This window comes from Chiloscyllium plagiosum, unplaced genomic scaffold, assembly GCF_037043375.1.
Source record: "Chiloscyllium plagiosum isolate Xiang-an unplaced genomic scaffold, Cpla_swu_hap1 HiC_scaffold_32, whole genome shotgun sequence".
Classification (NCBI taxonomy): domain Eukaryota; kingdom Metazoa; phylum Chordata; class Chondrichthyes; order Orectolobiformes; family Hemiscylliidae; genus Chiloscyllium; species Chiloscyllium plagiosum.
The window spans coordinates 21,445,416-21,470,468 of record NW_028270170.1 but is presented as its reverse complement, the minus strand read 5'-3'; the positions used below and the strand labels follow the sequence as shown (position 1 = coordinate 21,470,468).

The window sequence follows — 25,053 nt, the reverse complement described above, 5'->3', positions numbered from 1 at the left end:
ACATTTCTGAATAGGTTGATTTTAAAAGATATAAATGGCACAGCAGAAGCGTCCCCACCTCTGGGCCAAAAGGCCTGGGTTCAAGATCCCATGCCCTGCCTTAGAGGTGTCCCACAACATGCAGGTTGATGAAAATAATTATAAATACAGGGAGCAAATACGCAATGTTGTGGAGTTTGTGGTATTTAATTCGAAATAAAACTCAAAGTTGAAAGCATACTCATCTCCTCTGTCTGACCAACCTTTTAACCATGTGGAAGATGGGCTAATCCTTGAATAAGTAACCAAGCCCACAACCTTCAAAAGTAGAAGTCAATAAAGAAGCAACTGTGGACAATCCAAATCACAATAGCAAAGTTCAGAGCATTGATTGACGAAATATCATCTACCATGATGAATGAAAGAATATGGAGGACAATAGGAGCTTCAATGATTGTTGACTGATGATAATACACAGGGGAATGGTTGCAATTTTGCAGTTAGTAAACAATCATTAAGTGTTTGACCTGAGTCAACCTTTTGATTGATTGTCTCAGTTTTCAAGGCACTAATGGTACAATAATGGTGTCGCTGTGCTTGCAGCCCTTGCTTGCTAGCTAACTAAGTATGAAAGGCTGACATTTCCTAGTGTATAAATAATGTGCTCACAGCATTTTCTAAAGATCATTCCTTTCCAGTTTAAAAAAAAACTTCAGAATTTCACTGGCTGTGACCCTGTTCCCGCTGAAAGGCTATTCTGGAGATGCCAATGATGCCATCCTGTAAGCAATATGCAAATCTCCAGATCATTTTTTGATCGGAAAACAGTGGAAATAATGTTGCCTTCTCAAATTCAGGAGAAAATAAGATTTTACTGACTGACCCAAAATATTGAATGTTTGGCATATGCTTAAAATGAACTAAATGGAGTAAAATGTCTCTTTATGTAAAAGTGTTTTATCGGTAAGGTATTAAATCAGGTTTTTCTTGTTTGCAAATCTATTATTATCAGTTTAGCCTATTATCGAGATGTGAGGTTTTTTAGTGAAACTAATTTTAACCCCTTTGCTTAGGTTTTTTTTCAGAATATATAATGTGTAAAATCCACAGCCTGAGCTCCATTTATATTGGCACTTCTTGGGACTGGAGTCAGGAATCTAGGTGTCAGTGAGCAATCTCCTGAGGCAGAATTACCTGAAGGTGTCACTTAGCAGGTCAGCTGTGTAACCAGCAGTAGATCGACATCTCCTACGTCTTCCAGTGAAGGTCCACTGAGCCACAGGTCTAGTTTTTAGCATATCTTCACCTGGAATTAAGGCCCTATGGATGAAAATCCTGCTGAGCAAGAGTCTGAGGCGGACAGCCTTTGTGCTCAGCGGTGCATGCAGGAATCAAAACGTGTGGCACTGGAAAAGCACAGCAGGTCAGGCAGCATCCGAGGAGCACGAGAGTCGACATTTCAGGCATAAGCCCATTCCTGGTGAAGCACTTATGCCCGAAACGTTGACTCTGCTGCTCCTCGGATGCTGCCTGACCTGCTGTGCTTTTCCAGTGCCACACGTTTTGATTCCTGATCTCCAACATCTGTAGTCCTCACTTTCTTTTAGAACCATGGAGAAGGTCATGACTGCTGACAGAAGAGCACCATCCAAGTCAAGGGAACATGGAGGACCAGGGACGTGTGGACTGGATAATTTCTTGGGTTTGAAGTTGAGGTAGGGGAAGTTGAGGTAGGGGAGGGAATGGAATCATCGTAGATAATGAAAGGGCACTGGATTCCCCATCGGCTGATGTTCAGCCCCTTTTACTCAGACGCTCGATTGACAGACCCGTCTACACCTCCTCCTCCCCCTGCCCCACTCCAAAGTGACAAGCTGCCCAGAGGGTAGCAATTGGCATACAGGCTATAGTAGCAGGCCTGGATGAATCCCAGTGGCAGAATGATGAGGTGCTTAAGTGGCCATTACTTGGCAGAACATCAAACGTAGGCCTTCCCAGAGCCTAAGTCTTGAGAGAGGTGGGAAGGTGAAGGTGCAGGTTTCTCCAGTATTCCAACTTAATCAAGTGCCCTTCCCTCTCCAGGCTGACCCTCAGGCCAATGAAGCCAGATTCATTTGTGTAAACACTGGGGGCTGGCTCACTGACAACGTGAACCCAGAATCCAGTCTACCAAAGGATAGCAGTAAAGTCATCAATAACTAAAGCCCAACTAATTCACCAATGTCCTTCAGGGAAGGAAACTGCCATCCTGACCCTGATCTGGCCTATATGTGACTCCAGACCTAAAGCAAAGTGGTTGACTCTTAACTGCCCTCTAGGCAATTAGGAATGGGCAATAAATGCTGGCCTAGCCAGTGATGTCCTCATCCTAGCAATGAATTTAAAAAAAGACTTTAGCCTCTATTTGGGAAATCTTTTGCTCAAGGCCACAATGTTCTCAGGAAGCCTGCTGATGCTTGATCACGTGGCTGAATAGTCAAGACATTTTAGATTTAAACTCTTTTATTTGATATTGATAGAAAATAATGTCATGATGTTTGGTTATTATGTCCTAGATGACTTTGTTACTATATCTCCGATGCTTCACCCATCCAGCGTTGTAGCAGCACTTAATTCCTATTTCTCCATAGTTGGATTGCCTGCAGCAATCCCTCCTGTTACCTCTCCAACCCATTCACCAGTGGAATTTCCCAAAGATCCGTATTCAGTGTGTCTTCTCGTCCTCCACATTCATGTCCCTTGATTAAACACTTTCCAACCCCAATCCAATTCCAAATTCCTGCTTCTGCACCACTCTCTTGATCTCTTGGCTGTGTATTTACTATTCAACTGCTTGTCTGACTTATTTGGATAAGTCAAAATTCCCTGCAAAAATGCTGCTCCTATGCGACTGAGGCTGCCTATCTTGGTACTGAGAATACATGCTTACTTTCATCTCCATAATAAAAGTCTCAGCACCATTGAAAGTCTTGAACATTTTTCTATATATCTTCATGAACAACAACAGTATTCTCCTTACTGGCATCGCCTCTTCCCCTCTCTCATTCACTTGGCCAAAGCCCTGCCGCCTGAATCCTATTCCTGGTGAGCCCATTGGTGCACTACCCACAGGCCTCCATTGGGCCCACATGTAGTTAAACCTTAAACCCCCCCATGGATATTCTCATGGTGATCATGACCCAGAAGCAGCTCTCTTTCAGGGAAATTCCTGCCATAAAGCCCAAAGTTAGCAGGAAAATAAGAACAAAGAACAAAACAGCACAGGAACAGGCCCTTCAGCCCTCCAAGCCTGTACAGCCACATTTTGCCCTTCTCTGCTAAAATGGTCTTCACTTACAGGATCAGTATCCTGTTTCATTCCTACTCGTGTATTCTCCCAGGTGTTTCTGGAATGCTGCTATTGTGTCTGCTTCCACCAACACCTCTGGCAATGTGTTCCAGGCACTCGCCACCCTTTGTGTGAAAATCTTGCCTCACACACATCTTTTAAACATCAGCCCTCCCCCCACCTCACACCTTGAGCCTGTGTCCCTGGAAACTGAACCCTCCACCCTGGGAAAAAGCCTCCTACTTTCCACTTTATCTATGACATTTGCAATCTTGTAACCTTCTATCAGATTGCTCCTTAACTTCCTTCATTTCAGAGCTAACATCCCCCATACTAGGCAACATCCTGGTAAACCTTTTCTGTACCCTCTCCAAAGCAACCTTCTGGCGACCAGAACTACACGCAGTACTCTGTGACCTAACTAAAGTTCCATAAAGCTACAGCATAACTCCTGATGAAGACAAGCATGGTATAGGCCTTTTTTACTACCTTATCTATCTGTGCTGCCACCTTCAGTGATCCATGGACCTGCGCACCCAGTTCCTATGCATACCGATACTCCTAAGGGTTCTGCCGTTCACTGTATAATTTCCTGTACTTGACCTTCCAAAATGCAACACCTCATATTTGACCGGATTAAACCCCATCTGCCATTTTTCTGTCATATCCTGCTATATCCTCTAACAATCCTCCTCACTATCCGCAACTCCACCAATCTTTGTGTTGTCTGTAAACTTACTAATTAGACCAGCTACGTTTTCCTCCAAATCATGTGGCACGGTGGCTCAGTGGTTAGCACTGCTGCCTCACAGGGCAACTGTCTGTGTGGAGTTTGTACATTTTTCCCATGTCTGCATGGGTTTCCTCCAGTTTCTTCCCACAATCCAAAGATGAGCAGGTTATGGGGGATTGGCCTTACTAAATTGCCCATAGTGTTCAGGGAAGTGTAGGTTATGTGCATTAGTCAGGGGAGAGCGGGATTTGAAGGGCCGAAGGGCCTGTTTCCACACTGTAGGGATTCTATGATGATTTATATAGATCACAAATAGCAGAGATCTGATCCCTGTGGAATATCACTAGTCACAACCCTCCATTCTGAAAATCATTCTTCCACACTCCCCTCTGTCTTCTCTGACTAAGCCAGTTCTGGATCCATCTTACCAGCTCACCCCTGATACCATGTGACTTCATCTAGTAGCTTCCCTGAGAAGGGAATAAGTCAGGACCTTGCAGAGACAGGAATACATTTGAAGAGATCCAGAGTATCAGTTTTGACGCAATGAAAATTATTTCCTTTGTTCCCTGTTTCTACTAACATTATAAAGCTGCCTTAAAATAAATATGTTGATGATTCCAGTAGACAATGATTAAGATTAGGTTTCCAGTGCCTTGCAGCTAGCACCTTGTGTTTAGAGGAAATATGTCCTACCCTCTCCCCATAATGAACACCCCCCCCCCCCCCCACCCCCCAACCACCACCAAGGGAGAAAGATTGCATTGTAAAATTTACTTGTGTTACATAACAGATGATAGTAGCCATATTTGCTGCTGCTTTTCAACCCCTAAATCCATCGGATTCTATTCCTATGTTTTCCGTTTACTTAGCTATCGATTATGTGTGTAAAATATAAATGGGTTCTGGAAGAAAGCTCTGCTTTTAAATGAATCCTGCAAAGCCAGATTCCAGTGGTTCAGTTTATACTGTGTGTAGCTATTGCACTGAGGGAGAGTACACAGTGACTGTTTCCAAGTAATGTTTGTACATTTGAAGATTAGGTGTGTCTTAGTGGAAGCAATTTGTGTCTCGACACTCTGGCCCCTCCTGAACTTCAGAGGAAAGGAATTGTTATTACAGCAAGAACTGTTGCTAGGAGCCGAGAACTTTAATGCCTGGTTTAGTAAGTATCGCAGGCAGTAAGCAGCGAGGAGCTGACAACTTTTATAGCCTTCCACATTCACTGAGGAAAACCCGGAGGGAGAACCCAAACTGAGCTTTACTTGTGCACTTGCTGATGTCTGATACATTAGCAGGTGCTTGGGAAAAAGCCAGATACTATTATCAAGTGGCGTACAAGACCTGGGAGAAAAAGGGAAAATATTTAAAGTTTACTCTTTCCTTTTTTTTTAAAGAATTAAGTTCCTGAATTTTGACAAAAACATGGAAAAATCAACATTATTTGAAATGTGCATTTGTAAGGAAAGGTGAATACTTGAAGCAGGCTTGATAATTTACAAAGAACTCATGAGCCAAAATGTGAATTTATCCTACACTTGTAAAACGTTTTGCTTGTAATCAATCAGTTGTCTTAACCGGTCTGTTATTTATCCGTACAGGCCAATTGTACAGTGGGACTTTGCATGTTCTTTGTATATGTTCATTTTGGGGTTCATGATCACAGTTGCCTCATAATAGTCAATTAATAATTCCATCTAAGAACAAACACCATATTTTACAAAACACTCTACTCATAATATGGCTGTGTAGTGTCCAATAAATCTTTTTGTTTACACTTGCACTTAGAAGCAACTAACACAGTATAATTGCCAAGGTGTATGTGATATTTATGAAACATTGCATTAATATAATTTCAAAAGCATCTTGAAAAACTTTATGCTTTCTTCTTTAGTCCAGCTGATAGCTGGGATCAGCTAGGGCAACTTCCCAAAGCCCGTCCCCCGTCTACTAGGTGTGATTGAATACCAGCTGCTTTCTGGGATGAGTGTAGCTCCCACTACACTCGAGAGGCTAGATACCAAAGCATCCTGCTTAATTGGCTCCCCGTCCATTAAACATTCATTCCCTCCACCACCAACAGAGTGGTAGCAATGTGTATCATGTTCAGTATTCACAGCAGCAACTCACCAAGGATTCTTCAACATTTTCCAACCCCTGATCTTGACCACTTCAAAGGGCAACAGATACATGGGAACACGACCACCTGCAAATTTGCCTCCAAGACACACGTAAACCTAACATGGAACTACATTCCTTCAGTAACGCTGGGTTAAACCTCCTGGGACTCTCTAACAGCCCTGTACCTACAGCACACGGACAACAGTAATTCACAAAGTTGGCCTTGCCTAGCCAGCAATGATCAGTTCCCACGAAAGACATAAAAAGAAAACTGATCTCACCTTCAGCAGAAACCTGAGTATTCATTCTGACACGTTTACTAGAGGAGGATATTGTTTATTTTCTGAAAGTGTGAATTCTCGTTTTCTGCTTCTATCCCCTTGATATTTTGCTATCTCACAGTTTGCTGCATCTAGTGGATGCTTTGCTACACATTCTCATGCATTGCCTGAGCTACCAGTTAGAAAGTAAATGAGGAACACTATCAAGCACTGTGGTATCGTATATTAAATGTTTTCTTTGAGTAGCACAACTACAATCAGGATCTCTATAACATTGGAAACCTATTGGCATAGGTACAGTGAGATGGTAAACTGATCCATCCCCCTTTTAAGATTTCATAATTTTCCCTACACGTTGATAATTCTGATTGACATATAAGGTGCCCTTATTGAAGAATTCAACTCTTTTCCAGTACCTAGCCTATATTTGTTAACTAGAGTATCATGAAATTACAGATGTCACTGTATAGATTCAGATCGGTGGAAGTTGTCTGGGTCTACAGCAGCAGTGCCCTCGCAGAAACATCAATATTTTTATTCTGTTAAAACACCTTTCTGGTGTCTTTGCCCTTGCACTCTATTAATTAGCATAATTAATCTCATTGCCTAAATGCCAGTCTTTCTCCATTATTATTGCTTTTGTGATTTTAATATCTGAAATGGCAAGTGATTCTTTCAATTTGGAATTTAATTTGTGTTAACAGTGGAAGTGTGCTTGGTTTTTTTTATCCTCTATCCTTTGATTGTATGTTCTTTTCGTCAAGTGATTTGATTTCACTATTTAGTGACAACCGTGTATAAATAGGGAGATTTAATAAATCGCATATTTGTGAAATATTGGCATGTATATATTATTTTTTAATTCAGATCAAATTCAGCAAGACCCCAAGGAATCAGACTGGGGGCTGGGGGGTAAAAAGAAAACAGCGTGGTTAATTTATGAAAGTAGTACTGAAGACTTCATCTACGTTTATCAGGAATTATTAATAATTATAGGTATTTCACTTAGATTAAATTGTCTCTTGAATTATTCACCAAGTAGTATTCTCTGTATAGCAAAAAAAAAGCTTTTACCGTTTCAGCATTTTTCCCTTTATGTTCTGAAGGCAACAAATTATGTTAGACTATAGTTAGACAGTCTCTCACTCTAGTGGTTAACAAATCAATGGAGGTTGGAGGCCACCAAGGCTGAGTTAGATCATTCCTTCACCTTACGGTCACATGTCACTAATCTTCTGGCAGTGGGGATCTGGAGCAGCAACATAAGCTAAAACTAAGACCCTTTAAAATCATTCTTTAACTGATGAGTAAAATGTTAGTTTTGCCAGATTTTTACCTTGTAAAGGCATGAAATCCTGTGAACCCTTGAATCCTAACAATGTGGAAGCAGGCCATCAGCCCCTTGAGTCCACACTGACCCTCAGAAAAACATTCCACCCAGACCTACCTCCCTACCGTCTAACCCTGCATTTCCCATGGCTAACCCGCCTAGCCTGCAAATCCTCGCACATTATGGGGTAATTTAGCATGGCCAATTCACCTCACCTGCACATATTTGAACCACTGGAAGAAACCAGAGCATCCAGAGGGCAGACACAGGGAGAATGTGCAAACTCCACAGTCGCACTCCACAGACAGTCACCCGAGGTTGGGCTTAAACCTGGGTCATTGGTGCTGTGAGGCAGCAATGCCAGCCACTGAGCCACCGTGCTGCTTGGGATTTACACTATTCAGTTGATGAAGTCATGACATGTGTTGCTTGATGATGTGTGTGAGAGCAGTGTATGCAGTGAGGTCAGTAAGCATCGTGGGTGCATGCCAGGGCTGGCTGTCAGCCTTACATTTTGCAGGTAGAACAAGCTTGGATAATTCTGTAATGTTTATATTGGAGAACACATTGCTTACTTTCTGTCGTTTAAGTTTCTGTCGTCTTGCTTATGACTGGCAGTGCAACTAAGAACTGATATAACAGAGTCTCTCAATGTTACTATCAGTGGAAATGTAACAGACAAAAAGATTGATTTCATGAGGTGATTTCAATTCATAATTAGTGTGAAATAATATGGGTTTTACAGAAAAAACTTATAAGAAGCAGACATCTGGAGCTACTGTCGAAGACCTTGAAAATGGCTCATTTTTCATCTTAACCATGACATTTATTTTCCACTAAAGGTTTAATAATATTGAAATTAAAAAATTAACTTTCCCAGAATTTAATGTTGTTTTTATATTTTGCTCCTTCCGCGGATTGCATATCATGCCTGTCCGGTATCCCAAACAAGAAAACAACCTTTCCTGGTGAAGGCCTTAAGCCCGAAAAGTCGATTCTCCTGCTGATCGGATGCTGCCTGACCTGCTGAGCTTGTCCAGTGCCACCCTCTTGACTGTGAGCTCCAGCACCTGCAGTCCTCACTTTCTCCAAGAAAACCTGTCAACTGAACAGATCCGATCCAGTTCTTCAGTTTAAATTTATACAACTGAAAGACGGGCCACAATGACTGGGCAACAGATTAAAAAAAGCTTAACGTTTGCTTGTTTTTCAGAGAGATTTTAACAATGCACAGCAAATTCTCAAAATAGCAAATGGGAAAGGGCAAGAAATGAAATAATGAGCGAGTTGTGCAGTTTCTCATTCATCATCTGATACCCAAAAATATGCTCTATTTCAGCCTAACCTTCTTGCAGATAATTTATTGGGTTTTCTATCATCAACCCCAGAAATACAAATCTTATATAGGTTCATTACATTCTGTTCAATGCTCTCCACTGGCTTAGGCAGTAATAGGAATTCACTGAGGTATGAGATTAATATGTATGGTTAATAGATATTTTTATTGTCTTACTACAGGTGCAAACAGCTGGTCTGCAACCTCCTCAGTTGAAAATATCCAGGCATAAGGTGAAAGATCTTTAGTGTTTTATTTAATAATCTCTTACCACATAGCATATCTTTTTATCCTCTTAGGTTATTTGGCATCATGGTTATTACGAGAGAACAGCATAGTAGTAAATGCTTTTCAAATGTTTTCTTCCTCATTAAATGCTCTCCCCATATAGCAGTAACAAGAAAAGGTTGTTGATTGTATTGGATGCAGAGCCATTGCCAATGATGGAAGCTTTTCCCTAACATTATTAACTGTGTTTGTAACAGTCTAAATCTCCTTTAAACTGAAATTGGTGTCATTGGGCATCTTCTCCAACCAGTAAGTGATTCCTTGGCTATGGTGTGGTGCAGTGGAGATCCCAGGGGATTTTCAGCATGCCTTCACCAAAAATGAAGCAAATGCCACACAGAGTTATGCTTTCAGGATAAGCTGCACAGCTGATTTATTGACAGGTAAGATCAAAGGGAGACACAATAAGTAATGGTAGGTAAATAATTAAGATACTTAAAACTAGTTCACAAGTAACTAACTATATATTCTTCTTTTTCATACATTGTGAAGTATAACTTTGAGTGAACCTGAAATCTTTCATAGCTTTGAAGGATGTGATGTATATGCAGTGAGGCAATACTCATGAGTCCAGTAACTAATACTGATGCTGCTTTTTCACGCTCAGGATCCATGGGTACAAAGTCAGCACAGGATGCCTTGGGCTCATTGGATCTGAGCTGGCTGTTTTCTAAAACAATCCAAAAATAGTGTAATTGATACTTACCTGCTGTAAATGTTCATGCTGTTTTATTTAGAAGAAGTGCAATAGTCTGTTTCAACTATTCCTTGTAGTTATACATTCTTTGACCTTAATCCCAAATAAAGTTATTTTCCAACTTTTCCCTGGACTCTTACTGATAGTTTAAAATTTTCACTAACTCCACTGCCAGCTGACAAAAACTTTACCAACTTTCCAAGCCACAATCACATCCCTTAGTTTTCTGCTATTGTGAAAATAGTGCCAATCTTATAAGTTATCCTCATAACTATAGACCTCATCCTTGACATTGTGTGGCAAATAGATGCTACATGCTTAATAAGTCTTTAACATCCTTTCTTATTGTGGTGGATCCAAATTCACATGGTGTACATAATATACAATATGCTTGTGACTTTTTAAAATGACTTTATCTAGCTGAACTTTTATTTTCAAAAAAACTTCTTTTATGAATCCTCAACATGTCTTTGTTCCTGTATAGAATTCAGCATTTATTAATTGCATATAATTTCCCCTCCTTTTTCCTTCCCAAAGTGCATTACTTCAGACTTGGCACATTGGATTGGATCAGCCCCTGTGTCATCCTAAAGTACTTTTAAAAGTCATCTTATGCTGTTTGCATAATGCCCCATTTTTGTGTCACCTATACATGTTCATAACATAGACCTTATTCTGATACGGATCATCTCTATATACTGAAGGATAGACTCAACTCCGCACTGAAAGCTGGGAAACACCACTTGGGTTCATATGCATCCATCTACACACATTGAATATACAGATAAAAATAATCACAAATGATTGAACTTGTCAGATATAACTATCTTCTACATATTTGTGTTCCCTGGCCATGATTAATTTGTGCATTTCTAAATTTTCACAAAATGTATGCAGTGCTTAATAGTGGATTTGAAGTGTTTGTCTATCACTGATGTTATTGTAGCAGGTATATAATTAGTTGGCTTATCCTTCTCACCTTGAAAAGAAGGTCAAGAGTTGAAAAGTGAAAACACTTTTGAAGACGTTATACTTGTAATGGTCAAAAGTAAACCTATTGCCAACCTTCTCACCTGAGAAATTTTTAAGCATGTATTAGTTAGTTATTGCTGAGCCTGAGAGAGGTGAGTATTTGTTACTGCATACAAATCAGGATTTTGTGTTATTGGTTGTTATTGCAAAGGCACAAGTTAAGGGATAGGCCCAACTACCATATCTGGGTTGTACAGGGAAGGAAACAGTTAGATCAAATCACAGATAAGTAATTTATTTTCCTTTTTTACACTTTCCTTCTCCCTGAGAAGATAATGGAAGTACTTTTTGTTTGCACTGGAATAAGCAACACATTGGTTCCCAGCAGGCTGCAAGTCTGTGCTGGAAGAATTATGGTGGATTGATTTTCCTGTCATGGAGATGCATCACCACCCAGTTCTGATGCTGAAACACATGGGGTGGAATATTCAAATCATTGAATGATGTGGACTGCAGCAAAAAAGTTGGAAAAATAGGGTGAAGTCAGCAATAGGGATCAGAAGTATGGAGATTCCTGATGTTAAGAGCAGGAAGTTCTATTTTCCGAGCAATTGTTGAATGACGAGATAAGAATGTTGCTGATGAGAGGTGTATTTGCATGCATTTAAATGTTATTACTAACTAATCTCACCTCATTATCAATTTCCCATGCCCTCACCAGCTGAATTTAAACTAGACGCTAAGAGTTTCCAACGTGAAAGTCAGCAGTTACTTGGCAATGCACCTCCATCTTGGACCCCAGTCACCAAATCAGGGCATAATCTATGGGCAGTGACTGCACACACACACCATCCATTGACATGAGACATACCAGCCTTAATGCACCCTCATGGTACATCTCTGACCCACCTACAACATGGTTCTGCACTTCAACACTGCACTTTAGAACAGATTAGCACCTCTCACTGGAATGCTGCTGCCATAACATGAACCAGCACCCAGTACTTTGAACAAATGAGAGTGCATTTCTCAGTTCCTCACTTGCTCTTGTAGTGCTCACTTTATGATTACTTTTGGTGCTTACAGCATCTATGCTTTGCCTTTTTGTGTTTTGCCCCCTTGGCCAGAGCTTAAAGGCTGACAGTACTTTCTTACCTTGCCTTTTAGCATGGAAATAAAGTCAGGCCTTGGTTGTCAGTCGTCATCATCAGTCATGGGATGGACATGTTTCTGTATAACAGTGTGCTACATCAGTCTCACACCAGCACCATATGCCAGCAACATTCACAGCAAACCCATGCATCAACCCAATAGCCATGTGTCAAAATGTAAGGAGAGTGGTCTTCAGTTAGGCCAAGGGAGGACACCCTTCGGTTAATGGTCCCAGCAGTGTCCATTGTCAGCCAAGGAGCTTGGGCACAGTTAATTGGTTGCTTGGGGCAGTCAGGGTTAATGGTTCCAATCATTACAGTCCAAGGGGTGGGCCACAGTTAATCCTGCAGGTTCCAGTAAAACTTGTCTGGGGAGTCATGGTAAATCAGAGCTGCACAGAGATCAGTCTGCAGTCCAGTCAATGGTCAGTTAGGGCAATCAGTGAGGTTGGCATTGTCCTGGGGTCAGCTCAATGAAAGTTAAGGGAGGCTGTTAAGGACCACTGCCAAAGTGGGAGAATTCAATTCTGGCATGTGGATGCTGGGATGCAGAAGAGACAATAATTGTGGCAGGGGAGACTCAACATTTAGCAGAGGAGGGGTTGGGGGAAAAGGGAAGGTAGTGCAGTGGAAGTTGGAAGATAGTCATTGATAATCACCAGCATTCTGACCTTCCCAAGGAGACAGTGCACCATGATGTTCGACACAACTAAGTTGTAGGGCCAGAGCTCAAGGTTGGTGGTGAGAGATGAATTTTTAATTCAGTGGTGTGTGTGGGAACATTTGGAAGGTCAGTACTGATGTGCTCAACGAGAGGATGCCAGGAAGGAAAGAACTTGGAAGGCCGGGGGTCATGACCAAGCTGAGACTCTCTGTGCCAAGTGTCGCCTTCCTTACTCACGTTGCTTGTAAGTGCAAATGGAAATGGCTGCAACCACACCTGGACTGGGCAGAGTAAGCGATTGCGTTAATCAGACCCTTTCACTGTACAGGTTAAAGTCATCTATAATCATAGCATCATGAAATTCATGCAGTGTTGAGAATCGTGGGGAGTGCAAATCCTGATCACAAACAAGCCTGACCATGTCATTAATCGTTACACGTTGGTCATGGTCGTCTCTTTGAAGCAGCAGTAATCAAAGGCAACATTATCAGGACATCTGTGATCCACAATTCACAAAGACAATCCATGATCTCTCAGGCTACTCGAGCATAGAGCTGATTTTCCGTCACCTTGAAATGCAAAAATTGGAGGCGTGCTCTTACATACAGTGCTGCCTGCCTTGTGTTTTGGGGGAGGGGGTGTGAGGATACGTTATGAGTACTCTAAGACAATATTTACAATATGCCACTCGTCACATGACAGAGTTTCTGCTGCATTAATCAGAATAAGGTCCTATGTCTCATGTCCATGTCCTACTGTATGGAGGACTGGGCTAAATGGTCATTAGTGAGTGATGTGAATGTTGACTGACTGTTCACATGACTGTGGATCTGATCTGTTTCTCACCCACAGTCATTAGAAGTGTGACTGGTGGATCCAGCCACAGAAACAAAGGCTATTATTACTGTAGCAGTGATACAACAAAGACACAGGGAAATTGAGGAAGGTCAGATGTAGCGCCGGCAAGCCCAAGAGCAGCAGCTGCTGAGCAGCCTCCACGTGAAGGAGTTACAGCTGCAAGTCACCTTAGTGTGTGCCAAAAATAAAGGAGGCCCAGACTCTCTCATTCTCAGTGACACTTTCCTCTGGGTAAGCATGGTGCAGTATTGCTGCAGATTGAGGATATCCCAGAACACGGTCACAGACTCTGTCGACTGCTGGAGCAGGACTTGCAAAATGAAGGAGTGAGAGACCATCCTATCCTGGTGGTTGTCAAAGTGACAACTGCATTAAACCTTGAGACAACTGGCAGCTTCCAAGGATCCACTGGCGACCTGTGTGGGGTTTCTCAGTCCTCGACCTACAAACGCATCTGTATAATTGATGCCAGATCACTTTGCTGCATCTCCTTTCTGTGTGATGAAGTCAGTGCAGCAGCCTGGGATTGGTGGGGGATGGGGGGGTGTAGCTTTGGTAACATTGCTGGCCTCCCCCAGGTGCAGGGTGATCTAGGCTGTGTGCACTGAGACATATTGAGAGGGGCATATCCTAATGCAACTGACTTCATCAATTCTGGTCTCCCTGCTATAGGAATGATGTTGTGAAACTGGAAACGATTTAGAAAAAATTTACAAGGATGTTGCCAGGGTTGGATAGCTGGTGAGCATGGATAAGTTGGACCAAAGGGTCTGTTTCCTTGCTGTACAGGTCTATGACTATAACTGTAGTAGAAAAGTGTTACATTCCATCAAATTGTAAGACATCTGTGATCTTTCGTGCCACATCTTCAAGGTCTGTGCCTTGTACACTGGGAGCTGCCTCAATACCTTCATCCTTGAGCATTCCTGGGTCCTGCTTCATTTCAAGGGCTTGATGCCCTTGAAATCTACTACAAACCGACCGACTCCCACAGCTACCTGGACTACACCTCCTCCCACCCCGCCCCCTGTAAAAACGCATCCCATTCTCCCAATTCCTTCGTCTCCGCCGCATCTGCTCCCAGGAGGACCAGTTCAAAATACGCACAACACAGACGGCCTCCTTCTTCAAGGACCGCAATTTCCCCCCCGACGTGATCGACGATGCCCTCCACCGCATCTCCTCCACTTCCCGCTCCTCCGCCCTTGAGCCCCGCCCCTCCAACCGCCACCAGGACAGAACCCCACTGGTCCTCACCTACCACCCCACCAATCTCCATGTACAGCGCATCATCCGCCGTCACTTCCGCCACCTCCAAACTGACCCCACCACCAAGGATATATTTCCCTCCCCTCCTCTATCAGCTTTCCGTAGAGACCACTCCCTCCGCGACTCCCTTGTCAGATCCATACCCCCCACCAACCCAACCTCCACTCCCGGCACCTTCCCTTGCAACCGCAGGAGGTGCAACACTTGCGCCCACACCTCCCCCCTCACTTCTCTCCAAGGCCCCAAAGGAAACTTCCATATCCGCCACAGATTCACCTGCACCTCCACCCACATTATCTACTGCATCCGCTGCAGCCGGTGTGGCCTCCTCTATATTGGGGAGACAGGCCGCCTACTTGCGGAGCGATTCAGAGAGCACCTCTGGGCCACCCGGACGAACCAACCCAACCACCCTGTAGCACAGCATTTCAACTCCCCCTCCCACTCCACCGAGGATATGCAGGTCATTGGACTCATCCACCGCCAAACCACAACAACGCGACGGTCGGAGGAGGAGCGTCTTATCTTCCGACTGGGAACCCTCCAACCACAGGGGATGAACTTGGACTTCACCAGTTTCTTCATCCCCCCTCCCCCCACCTTGTCTCAGCCGAATCCCTCCAGCCCGGCACCGCCTTCCTGACCTGCAGTCTTCTTCTTGACCTCTCCGCCTCCACCCTACTCCGACCTATCACCCTCACCTTGACCTCTTTCCACCTATCACATTTCCAACGCCCCTCCTCCAAGTCCCTCCTCCCTACCTTTTATCTTCTCCTGCTGAACACTCTCTGCTCATTCCTGAAGAAGGGCATGTGCCCGAAACGTCGAATCTTCTGTTCCCTAGATGCTGCCTGACCTGCTGTGCTGTTCCAGCAATAAAGTTTCAGCCTTGATGCCTTACAAGGCTGGTTTCTCCCCTGTGTGACCATGGCTGATGACTCTGTTAAACAACTCCCTGGCAGAGACTGAATGTAAATACAAAGTGGCTGATTCTTCAATCGGGGTCATCCTGGAGCAGCCAGTAAGCTTTGTACAGATGATCTAATATTGGATCAGTCTGGGGAAGGGGCCTTATAATACATTTCAGTCAGAATATACCCCATGATGCTTGCATGCTTTGCTGTACACAACGGAGCGGGCAGAGAGGATGTAATGGATTCTGAAGACCTGGAAGAGCAGCAATGATCTTCCAAGGATGAAGATAATATTGAACGGGAGGAGCATCACCTTCTGGTGCAGTGTCTGGAGAACCAAGCCAGACAGGACTTAATTGACAAGCTTACCAAGTATCTGTGAGTTGGGTGCAGTGATCACACATTGACTATTACTGTGTTGCAGTTCAAGAAGCAGACAGTCCAGGTCTATTCCCAGAAGCAACTGCAGCTTCTGTTTGTTTGCTTTTGCTGTTGCTGGGATGAGTCTAAGGTTCCTTGGTTCTTCAGTGAAACACCTGAGATGCTTTTATTTTGGTTGCTTTCCAGTAAATGGCAGCTGCAGACTGCCACACTGGACCTGGTACACAGCTGGGCTTCAAAGGTATGCCAGTGCTGGGAATCCAGGAAATCCTACCAGTGGCAAGTGTTCACCTGTGACAAGAGGGAGGATATGATGAGTGGACGTCAGAGGAATGCAGTGCGTGGGTGATGAGGTGATCTTTGAAGGATAGCAAGAGAAATCTCTCAAACTCTTACAAAGAGAAAACCCTCCGTTACAGTTGGGACATTTAAGCAACTCTTGGATAGGCACAAGGAAGATAGTACAATTAAGGGTGTATAGGTTAGTCTGATCTTAGAGTCGAATAAAAGGCCGGTCCACCATCGAGGGCCAAAGGGCCTGTACTGTTCTATGAAACTTGACAAAATTAATGCTTAGTCAATTTCTAATGAAATTCAATCCATGGTCATTCCGTCACTGGATAATGGTCAGCAGCAAGATCTCTGATTATGTCTAAAGGCCAGTAGTTTCTCACCACTTTGGTTGAGATGATCTAACTTGGCATTTACCTAGGTTAAATCCTGAGACATTGCTGGTCACTACAGCACATTGCCATGGGACTTGGTACAGATACCCACTGAAATATCAAGAAGAGCCATTAAAATTTTCTTTACACCTATCTGACTGTTGAAACTGAATTTCTCTCAGTTGTCTAGGTTTTATTAAAATTGTCACAAAAGTTGTTTTCCCTCTGGCGGTGTACTCTAACATAGAGGACCATAACCTCAGAACTAGGAACCCAACATTTAAGACACTGTTGAAGAGAAATTTCTTCATTCAGAGGGGTGTGAATCTTTGGAATTCTTATCCCAGATGTTTATGGACGTTTCATCATTGAATATATTCAAGATTGACTTGAATAGATTTTTGATCTGTCAGAAATTTAGGAATGTGGGAGCGGACAGGAAATTGAAGACAGAAGATGAAGCATAAATGTAATGAATAGTGGAGTTATCTTGACAAGCCAGATGATCTACCCTTGCTCTGAATTGTTGTGCTCTAATGTATCACATAAAGCACAACAGACTAATGCAGAATATTAGTACATCAGAAAGTACAAAAGAGCAAAAGAAATTATTTCTGCTTTTTTGTGCTATTATTGACAGCAGCAGTATATCTTGTGCTCTCTCTGAGCACACTTGGTTGTTGTGCATGCAAAGCTTTGCTGATTTGTAACATATCCATATTTCCTTGCTTCATACAGCTTTGATGTATTGAGTGTAGATTAGAGTAGTGCTGGAAAAGTACAACAGGTCAGGCAGCATCTGAGGAGCAGGAAAATCGACGTTTCGGGCAAAAGCCCGATGTATTGATCATCAATGTGAAATAGTATGATTATCTAACTCAAAAGCAAACAAAATTTGCTCATAAATTGCAGATGATGAGGGTGGGAAATGCTTTGCAAGGCTACATTCAAGTTAGGACATTCAGATGTTGCTCAATGACAGCTTGAGCTTTGGCGACCTTGACTCATGGCAATGATTAGATTCTAACTTTATAATCGGAGTCGAAGAGTGTAGTGCTGGAAAAGCACAGCCGGTCAGGCAGCATCCGGGAAGCAGGAAAATCGATGTTTTGAGCATAAGCTCTTCATCATCAATGAGGGGGTGGCCCAAGGGGGCTGAGAGGTAAATGGGAGAGGGGTGGGGTTGGGGGGAGAGAAGGTAACTGGGAATGCAATAAGTCAATGAAGTTGGCATTCCTGATGAAGGGCTTTTGCCCGAAACGTCGATTTTCCTGCTCCTCTGATGCTGCCTGACATGCTGTGCTTTTCCAGCACCACTCTAATCTAGACAATGAAGTTTGCAGTGAAGGTGATAGGTCGGAGAGGAAGTCTATTGTCCAGTTCTCAAAATTTAAACCTGCACTGCAAACTCTATTTAATTTGAATACTATATTTCCATGAGTTAATCCCAATGAAGCTATTGTGGCAATATAAACTTCACCATCGACTTAGTGAGTGGCACCTGAACTTCATTTACAATGGCAAGTGAGTTTAATGTTGGTTACCTTCAATGGCTGAGAAAGCAGTGGCTGAGAAGCTCTACTTCAGAAGCTTGATTCTCTCTTGTTCCTCAGCATAGGAACAGGAGGAGGCCATTCAGCCCCTTAAACCTATTCCACCATTCAGTGAGATTGTGGTTGACCTGTGGCCTGATACAATATACTTGCCTTTGGCCGATATCCTTTAACACCTTCGCTTAACAAAAAAATTATCTGCCTCAGATTTAAAACTACCAAGGGATCCTGCATCCACTGCCATTTGTGGAAGTGAGTTCTAAATATCTCCCACTCTGTGTGTAGAAGGGCTTGGTATCATCTCTCCTAAACGGTCTAGTTCCAGTTCTCCATCTATCCCTCCTAGTTCTAGAATCCCCAAACAATGGAAATAGTTTATCATTCCTGCCTTTTCCTGTTAATATCTTGAAAACTTCGATCAGATCACTTATTAACCATCTGAATTCTGGAGAAAACAGGCCTAATTTGTACAATCTGTCCTTTCGATCCCTGAAGTTCAGATATCAATTATAGCTTTTCTCTTATCGTTCTGCTTATATTTTATGCAAAGTTATCACAGTAAAATAGTAATGTGATCTGTTCCTATTAACAACAACCCATCCAATCCGTGTGCCTAGTCTCGTTGGTGTATGTTTGGGACTGTTCTCTTTTCCACTATCAGTTTGTGCTGTTTACTTACAAATTCATTTGATTGCAATTTAATGAACATTGCAACTATTTAAGAAAAAATAATTTGTCAGAGCTGACCTATTGCATGAATAAGAATGACTCTGTTATGTCTCTCAGAGAGTTTCCAGGTGGCTGGTTGGTCCATCCGGACGTACATGGCTGTTTCTAATTGTGTGGCCTTTCATTGCTCAGTGGATAGTGCATGTTTTTCTTCGCAGAAGAAGGAGTTGAACATCTGTGGTGAGTGTTCATTCCCTTTGGGAATCAGCTTCTTTAACTTAATTTGATCCGTGTGTATATTGTATTGTCCTATAATGTCATATTTTTAGGAAGTGGCAGTTCATACATCACATTGGATGTACCCTAAAATGCCTGAAATCACTGTTACTTTTTCTGGAAATTTGCAGCTACAGAAGAAAAAGCAAGTGGAAATATTAATGCTGCACACTTGTTTTATTTTAATCAAAAGATCTTTCCCAAAATAACTCAATAAAACTTGGGCATCAATTCTTTTAAATAGCTGAGAGACTGTTTGTTTATAGCCATCAGTCTGCCTCAGCCATGTTATAACACTTCAGGCTGTTTTTGCCAGATTCCAGCCACGGTCGTAGTCACACCCATGTGGCTCTGACAGCTCCAAATGGAAATAAACCCAATAAAGCTCAAATTACTCAGCAGTTAAAGGGATTTAGAGATTTTGTGAAGCGATGTATTTCTTTGCAGTAGGGCAGTGAATTTGCTGCTTTTTTTTGGTGGGGGGGGGGGGAGAACTTCAGTAAGTTTTTGCCCTATCGAATTAAACATTAAGGCTGAGCAATTCCTAAAGCTTCCCCACGCATACCCCAATCCCCATTCCATCATGTGTTTTGGATAGCTCTTATTACATGTGCAAAGACAAACGGGCTCCGATAAAGTTACAAACGAAGATTGTGTTGTCACTTTTTTGGAAACTTTTTATACTTATTTCTGGCAGTAGTTTACTTTGGAGCCAGCTGTGAATGTCTTAGTTTCCTTTCAGTGTTTAACAGTTGTGAACAGAGATGGAGTGTGAGAAATATGATGAAATACGGATGGCATTGTGGCATTTGTAAGCATTTTGATGCCTTATTCAGATCTATGTTGGAATGGCAGTGAACTGAGGAGCTTCTTGGTTTAACTGTGGTTACAGCTTTTTAATAAAGTATTGTATTTTTCGAAAAGCACGTTGAAGCAAATGCCTTTGCTTCAGGGTGAGGTGGGGAATGTGTATATTGTCATTCACACCATATTTCAGTGGATTGCAGAATCTTTTAGATATTTGTCATTATTTATTTGTCTGAAAATTTGATCCAATTTATATCAAAATTCTCCTGATCATGCCAAAGAAATGTAACATGGCAAAGTCCTTTTAGTGAAGATGTCTCATGTCCGCTTGTGTGTCCATGCTGAACATCTCTATGACTCTAAGGGATTGTGCTAAGGACCCAGTCGTGGAAATTGGTTGCATCGCACATTGACTTGTTTAGCAAGAGCCCCTCTCGCCATAATGGAGTCATACAGCACTGAAACAGACCCTCCAGTTCAACTCATCCACGCCAATCAAACATCCCAATCTGACCTTGTCCCATTTGCCAGCATGTATAAAGGTTATAATTGGACCAGCCTCCACAAGTTCCTCTGGCAGTTGATTCCATACATGCACCACCCTCCCTGAAAAAAAGTTACTCTCAGATCCTTACTAAATCTTGCTCCTCGACCATAAACCGATGCCCTCTGGTTTTGAACTCCCCTACTCGGGGGGGGGGAGAGGAGGAAGATCTTGACTATTCACCCTATCCATGCCCCACATGATTTTGTAAACCTCTGTAAGGTCACCCCTCAGCCTCCGCTCCAGGGGAGAAAAACTCCAGCATATACAGCCTCTCCCTATAATGCAAAACTTCTAGAGCCAGTAACATCCTTGTAAATCTTTCCTGCACCCTCTCAAGTATAATAACATCATTCCTATAGAAGTCAAAAAGTGTGGTCCTGGAAAAGCACAACATCAGGCTTTGAGGAGCAGGAGAATTGACGTTTCGGGCATAAGCCCTTCATCCTGAATGATGAAGAGCTTATGACTGAAATGTCGATTCTCCTCAACCACGAACGCTCCCTGACCTGCTTTGCTTTTCCAGTGCCACACTTTTCGACTCTGACATCCAGCATCTGCAGTCCTCACTTTCTACTTCATATGGAAGGGTGACCAGAATTGAATACACTAATACACTAATCTAAAAGTGGTCTCAACAGTGATCCAGATCAAATCTTGCCATTAAATAGAAGAGAGTTTCTCATAAGGAACTCCAGAAGATCCTCCTCACATAAACCACCTTCTGCACACACAGACATGCATGCACACACAGTTCCAAATAAAACCCGCAGTTTGAAATGAACAGCCTCCTGGCTTCATGGTCATAGGACAAGCTCTCAAAATCCTAGCAGTTATTGTTAAGCGCCTGGCAGCTGCCAAGCTCATTGGATGCTTTGACCCTTTTACCAACTCGGGCTGTCACAATAAACCTAACTTAAATCAGCAAACGCTGGTTCTGAGAGATTTGCACTTCACAGGAAACATTACCAAAGCTCACCAGAGCACTAGCATTTGAAATTAAAGCAAAATTCTAGACTTCTAATTCAATTAATGGAACTTTGGCTTCTGAGTGAAACGACTGTGGATTTAGTTGATGCTACTGGATTTGAGCTCTTACTTTCGAGTGACACTTTACTGCAATGTTGCATGAGTGCCACATTGTCATGGTGTCATCATTTGGATGAGGTATTTAAAAAGAAAATGTTTCATATTGTGTAGCACTTTCATGACCATAGAACATCTAAAGCACCATACAGCCAATAAAGTAAATTTGAAATGTAGTCACTATTGTAATGTCGGAGATATAGCAAAGCAGTGTGCTATGGCCACATTTTTTTTCTGACTTAAACTTTGGCCAGGACACCAGATAGAACTCCCCTGCTTTGAGAGCCAAGAGATCTTTTATGGTCACACAATTAAGCAGATAAGACCTTTATTTAAAGACTCATCCAAAAGGAGTACTTTTTTTCAGCACTCCCTCAGTTCTGCAATGGAGTGTCAATCTGCATTAAGTGTTTGATCCTCTGGAGTGTTATATTAAGATCCCGATGTAACAGTGATTGTACTTCAGACTGCTTTGTTGGTATAGAGTCATACAGGACAGAAGCAGACCCTTTGGCCCAACTCATTCATGCTGACCCAATTTTGTAAAACTGTATTAGTCCCATTTGCCTGCATTTGCCCATAGCCCTCTATACTTTTCCAATCCAAATGTCATCTCCAGATGTCTTTTGAATGTTGCAATTGTACATGCCTCACTATGTGGCCATTTTTTTAGATCACTTCTGCAGGAAATGAGAGGAACTTTGTAAATTCTAGTTTGAATTTCTTTCTTACTGCTATATAACATGTTCACCAATTCTGTGGTTTTTGTTTTGTAATTTTCCTATTGTATTCGTCAAGTACCTTTTAAACTGCTAAATGATCAACCAATGAATAAAACTGCATGGTTAATGATTAATAATTCAGCACAAACAACTGAGCTACTGGAGAGGTCACTTGCCAGCCTTTGCTGCCTCCCTGATCATAAAGTGAGAATTCTCCTGAAGTGTTTTGTATTTGTTGTACATGCATCCTTGAACTCAGTGTTGTATTCAATGTAAGCTATCAATGATTTGTGCAGTTTTACACTGTTGGATAAGGGGATTGGCACACTATATATTTTTAATATTTTTGCATGCATCTTCAATTCTGCTATACGAGATTTTGATGGACGGAAATTACTATTTTCTCCCTCCAGACTGATACACACACAAATGCTTAATAAATTTGACATTATCAGCTGTATTGTTAGCCACTAATAAATCCGAGTGAGATCACGACTTTTTTCTAGAACGGGCTATAAAGATAAATATGGCAATGTTGTTGTCTCGAGGTCATTCGTTCATATTTGTTTTACATTAAATCATAACATTCACAGTAAATGAAAGACATTTATCACTTATCAAGACATTACATTAGCTATTAGAGTCTGTGCTAGTACCCAAAATAGGAAAACAAGACAACTGGTAACGTTCACTGTATCTATTTTGTTTTGTGGTACGTCTTAAACTCCCTCTCTGCTCCCCAACATATTGACAAAATGGTGATGAGTGTGTTGGAAATTGGGACGTTAAGTGGTGAAACTTGACTCCAACCTGCTGTGATGTGCCTACTTCCTGTTTAACCATTGCCGATTGGGGTCGTGAGGAGTTATACATGTATTGATCCCTGTTATACATACCTAAAATGTTAAGGATAAGAGGAAAGGCCATGTTGTCCATGATGGTCAGTTTTGTTCACACCCCAATCCACTAACCCAAATCCATAAATCTGGCCCCTCTCCTTTCTCTGTTTCAATGATCATTTTGATAATTAATTTGATGCTGTTTTTCACGTTATATTGTTATGGCTTATATTCTTCTCAGTTGGTGTTAATATTCAGATGCATCACCACTGTGAACAGCTTGCCTGGATCAGTTTTGGTAATTCATTTAGGTAATAGTCAGGCAAGTTACATTTTGATCAAAATCTTTTAAAAGAAAGAGCAAGCTTAATGTCTTCCCTCCTAACCTTAAATTCTTGATACCCAGAGTTATCTTTACCTTTGCATCTTCACCCTCTGAAGGGGAAGGCCTCACTCCTCATGTCCTCATGACTCTTTATATTCCTAATGTAAACTTGGTTCTGTAATGCGTGCTGCTCACTCTTCCCCCTTACACTTATGATGGTAGCTCACCCAATATCCATCGTGGGCAGACCTCAAGACTCATGATGATGTGTTGGAATAAAGTTCTCAAATGTCATTGAGTCAAAATCCTGAAATTCCCTCGCTAACAACCTTGTTGGTCTATCAACAGCACATGAACTGCTGAAGTTCAAAAAGGTGGCTCATGACATCACCTTTCCAAAGCAACTTGGGACAGGCAATAAATGCTGGCCAGTGAGCGACTCACTCATTCCATGAGCAAATAAAGCAGTGTCTAATGAAGAATTTGATTTTTTTTTTAAATTAAAAACTCTAAAAGTCAGTTCACAACAATTAACTTATTTTAATCCATTATTGAATAAAAGAATTCACAGTCATATTTCAAAGGGTTTATAACCACCTGAAACTGTCAATCAAACTGAACTGTGAGGTGCACTTCATTGGGATAATGGAATATGATGAAGTCCATCAAAAAACATTAATCCTGTAATGATAACCAGAAGGCTTTTGTGAACAGACAAAGTGAAAGGGCAAAGACTTTTCTTTCTTCAAACTTTGGACAATTTTATCAAGTACTTAAAGGGCAGGAGTTTTAAACCCTTGAAAATTGACTTTGATGGCTCTGTTGACAGTTTGTTTCAACAGCTGCTGTTTACAGTTCCAATGAGCTTGACAATTAATGGGGTTATGCCCTTCTTCCTCACATTCACATCTACTTTTAACAAGGGTATCTGACCCTGCCCTAAGTGGACCCAGGAATAAATTCAAAAAGGTACCTTACCAACGAAGGAATTTCACAAAGTTTAGACCTGTCCCTGCCAGGTCTAATCAGCACACATGTTCCCTGCACTTAGCTAATGAAACATGAACATGACCTTGGAGCCAAGGGCTGTTTTATATGGGCAGGTGCCCTCATGAGTGGCATCTCTCCAGTCTGGAGACTGCTGCAATTCACACGAAAATGTTGGTGGTGCACAATATTTGGGTCTCTTAAGCCATTTTCACAATGGCAGAGAGGCTCTGCGTCATTTGCAGAAATTTAGGGCAGTAAGTTACGTATTGCCCTTG

The 25,053-nt window shown here is 42.1% G+C and overlaps 1 protein-coding gene across 5 annotated transcripts in view; it reads left to right on the top strand.

Moving 5' to 3' along the window:
* Positions 1 to 25,053, top strand: part of acbd4 (acyl-CoA binding domain containing 4) — a 118,736-nt gene that overhangs the window by 77,423 nt on the left and 16,260 nt on the right. For 4 of the 5 annotated variants that reach the window (XM_043675059.2, XM_087977853.1, XM_043675060.2 and 1 more), the window contains 2 exons: positions 9,291 to 9,341; positions 19,307 to 19,429. In XM_043675059.2, the coding sequence (XP_043530994.1) occupies positions 9,291 to 9,341; positions 19,307 to 19,420 (165 nt within the window). In that variant the 3' untranslated portion in view covers positions 19,421 to 19,429. Of the gene's footprint in view, positions 1 to 5,437; positions 7,296 to 9,290; positions 9,342 to 19,306; positions 19,430 to 25,053 lie in introns of those variants that run through there. The other variant, XM_043675062.2, reaches the window with a different exon arrangement.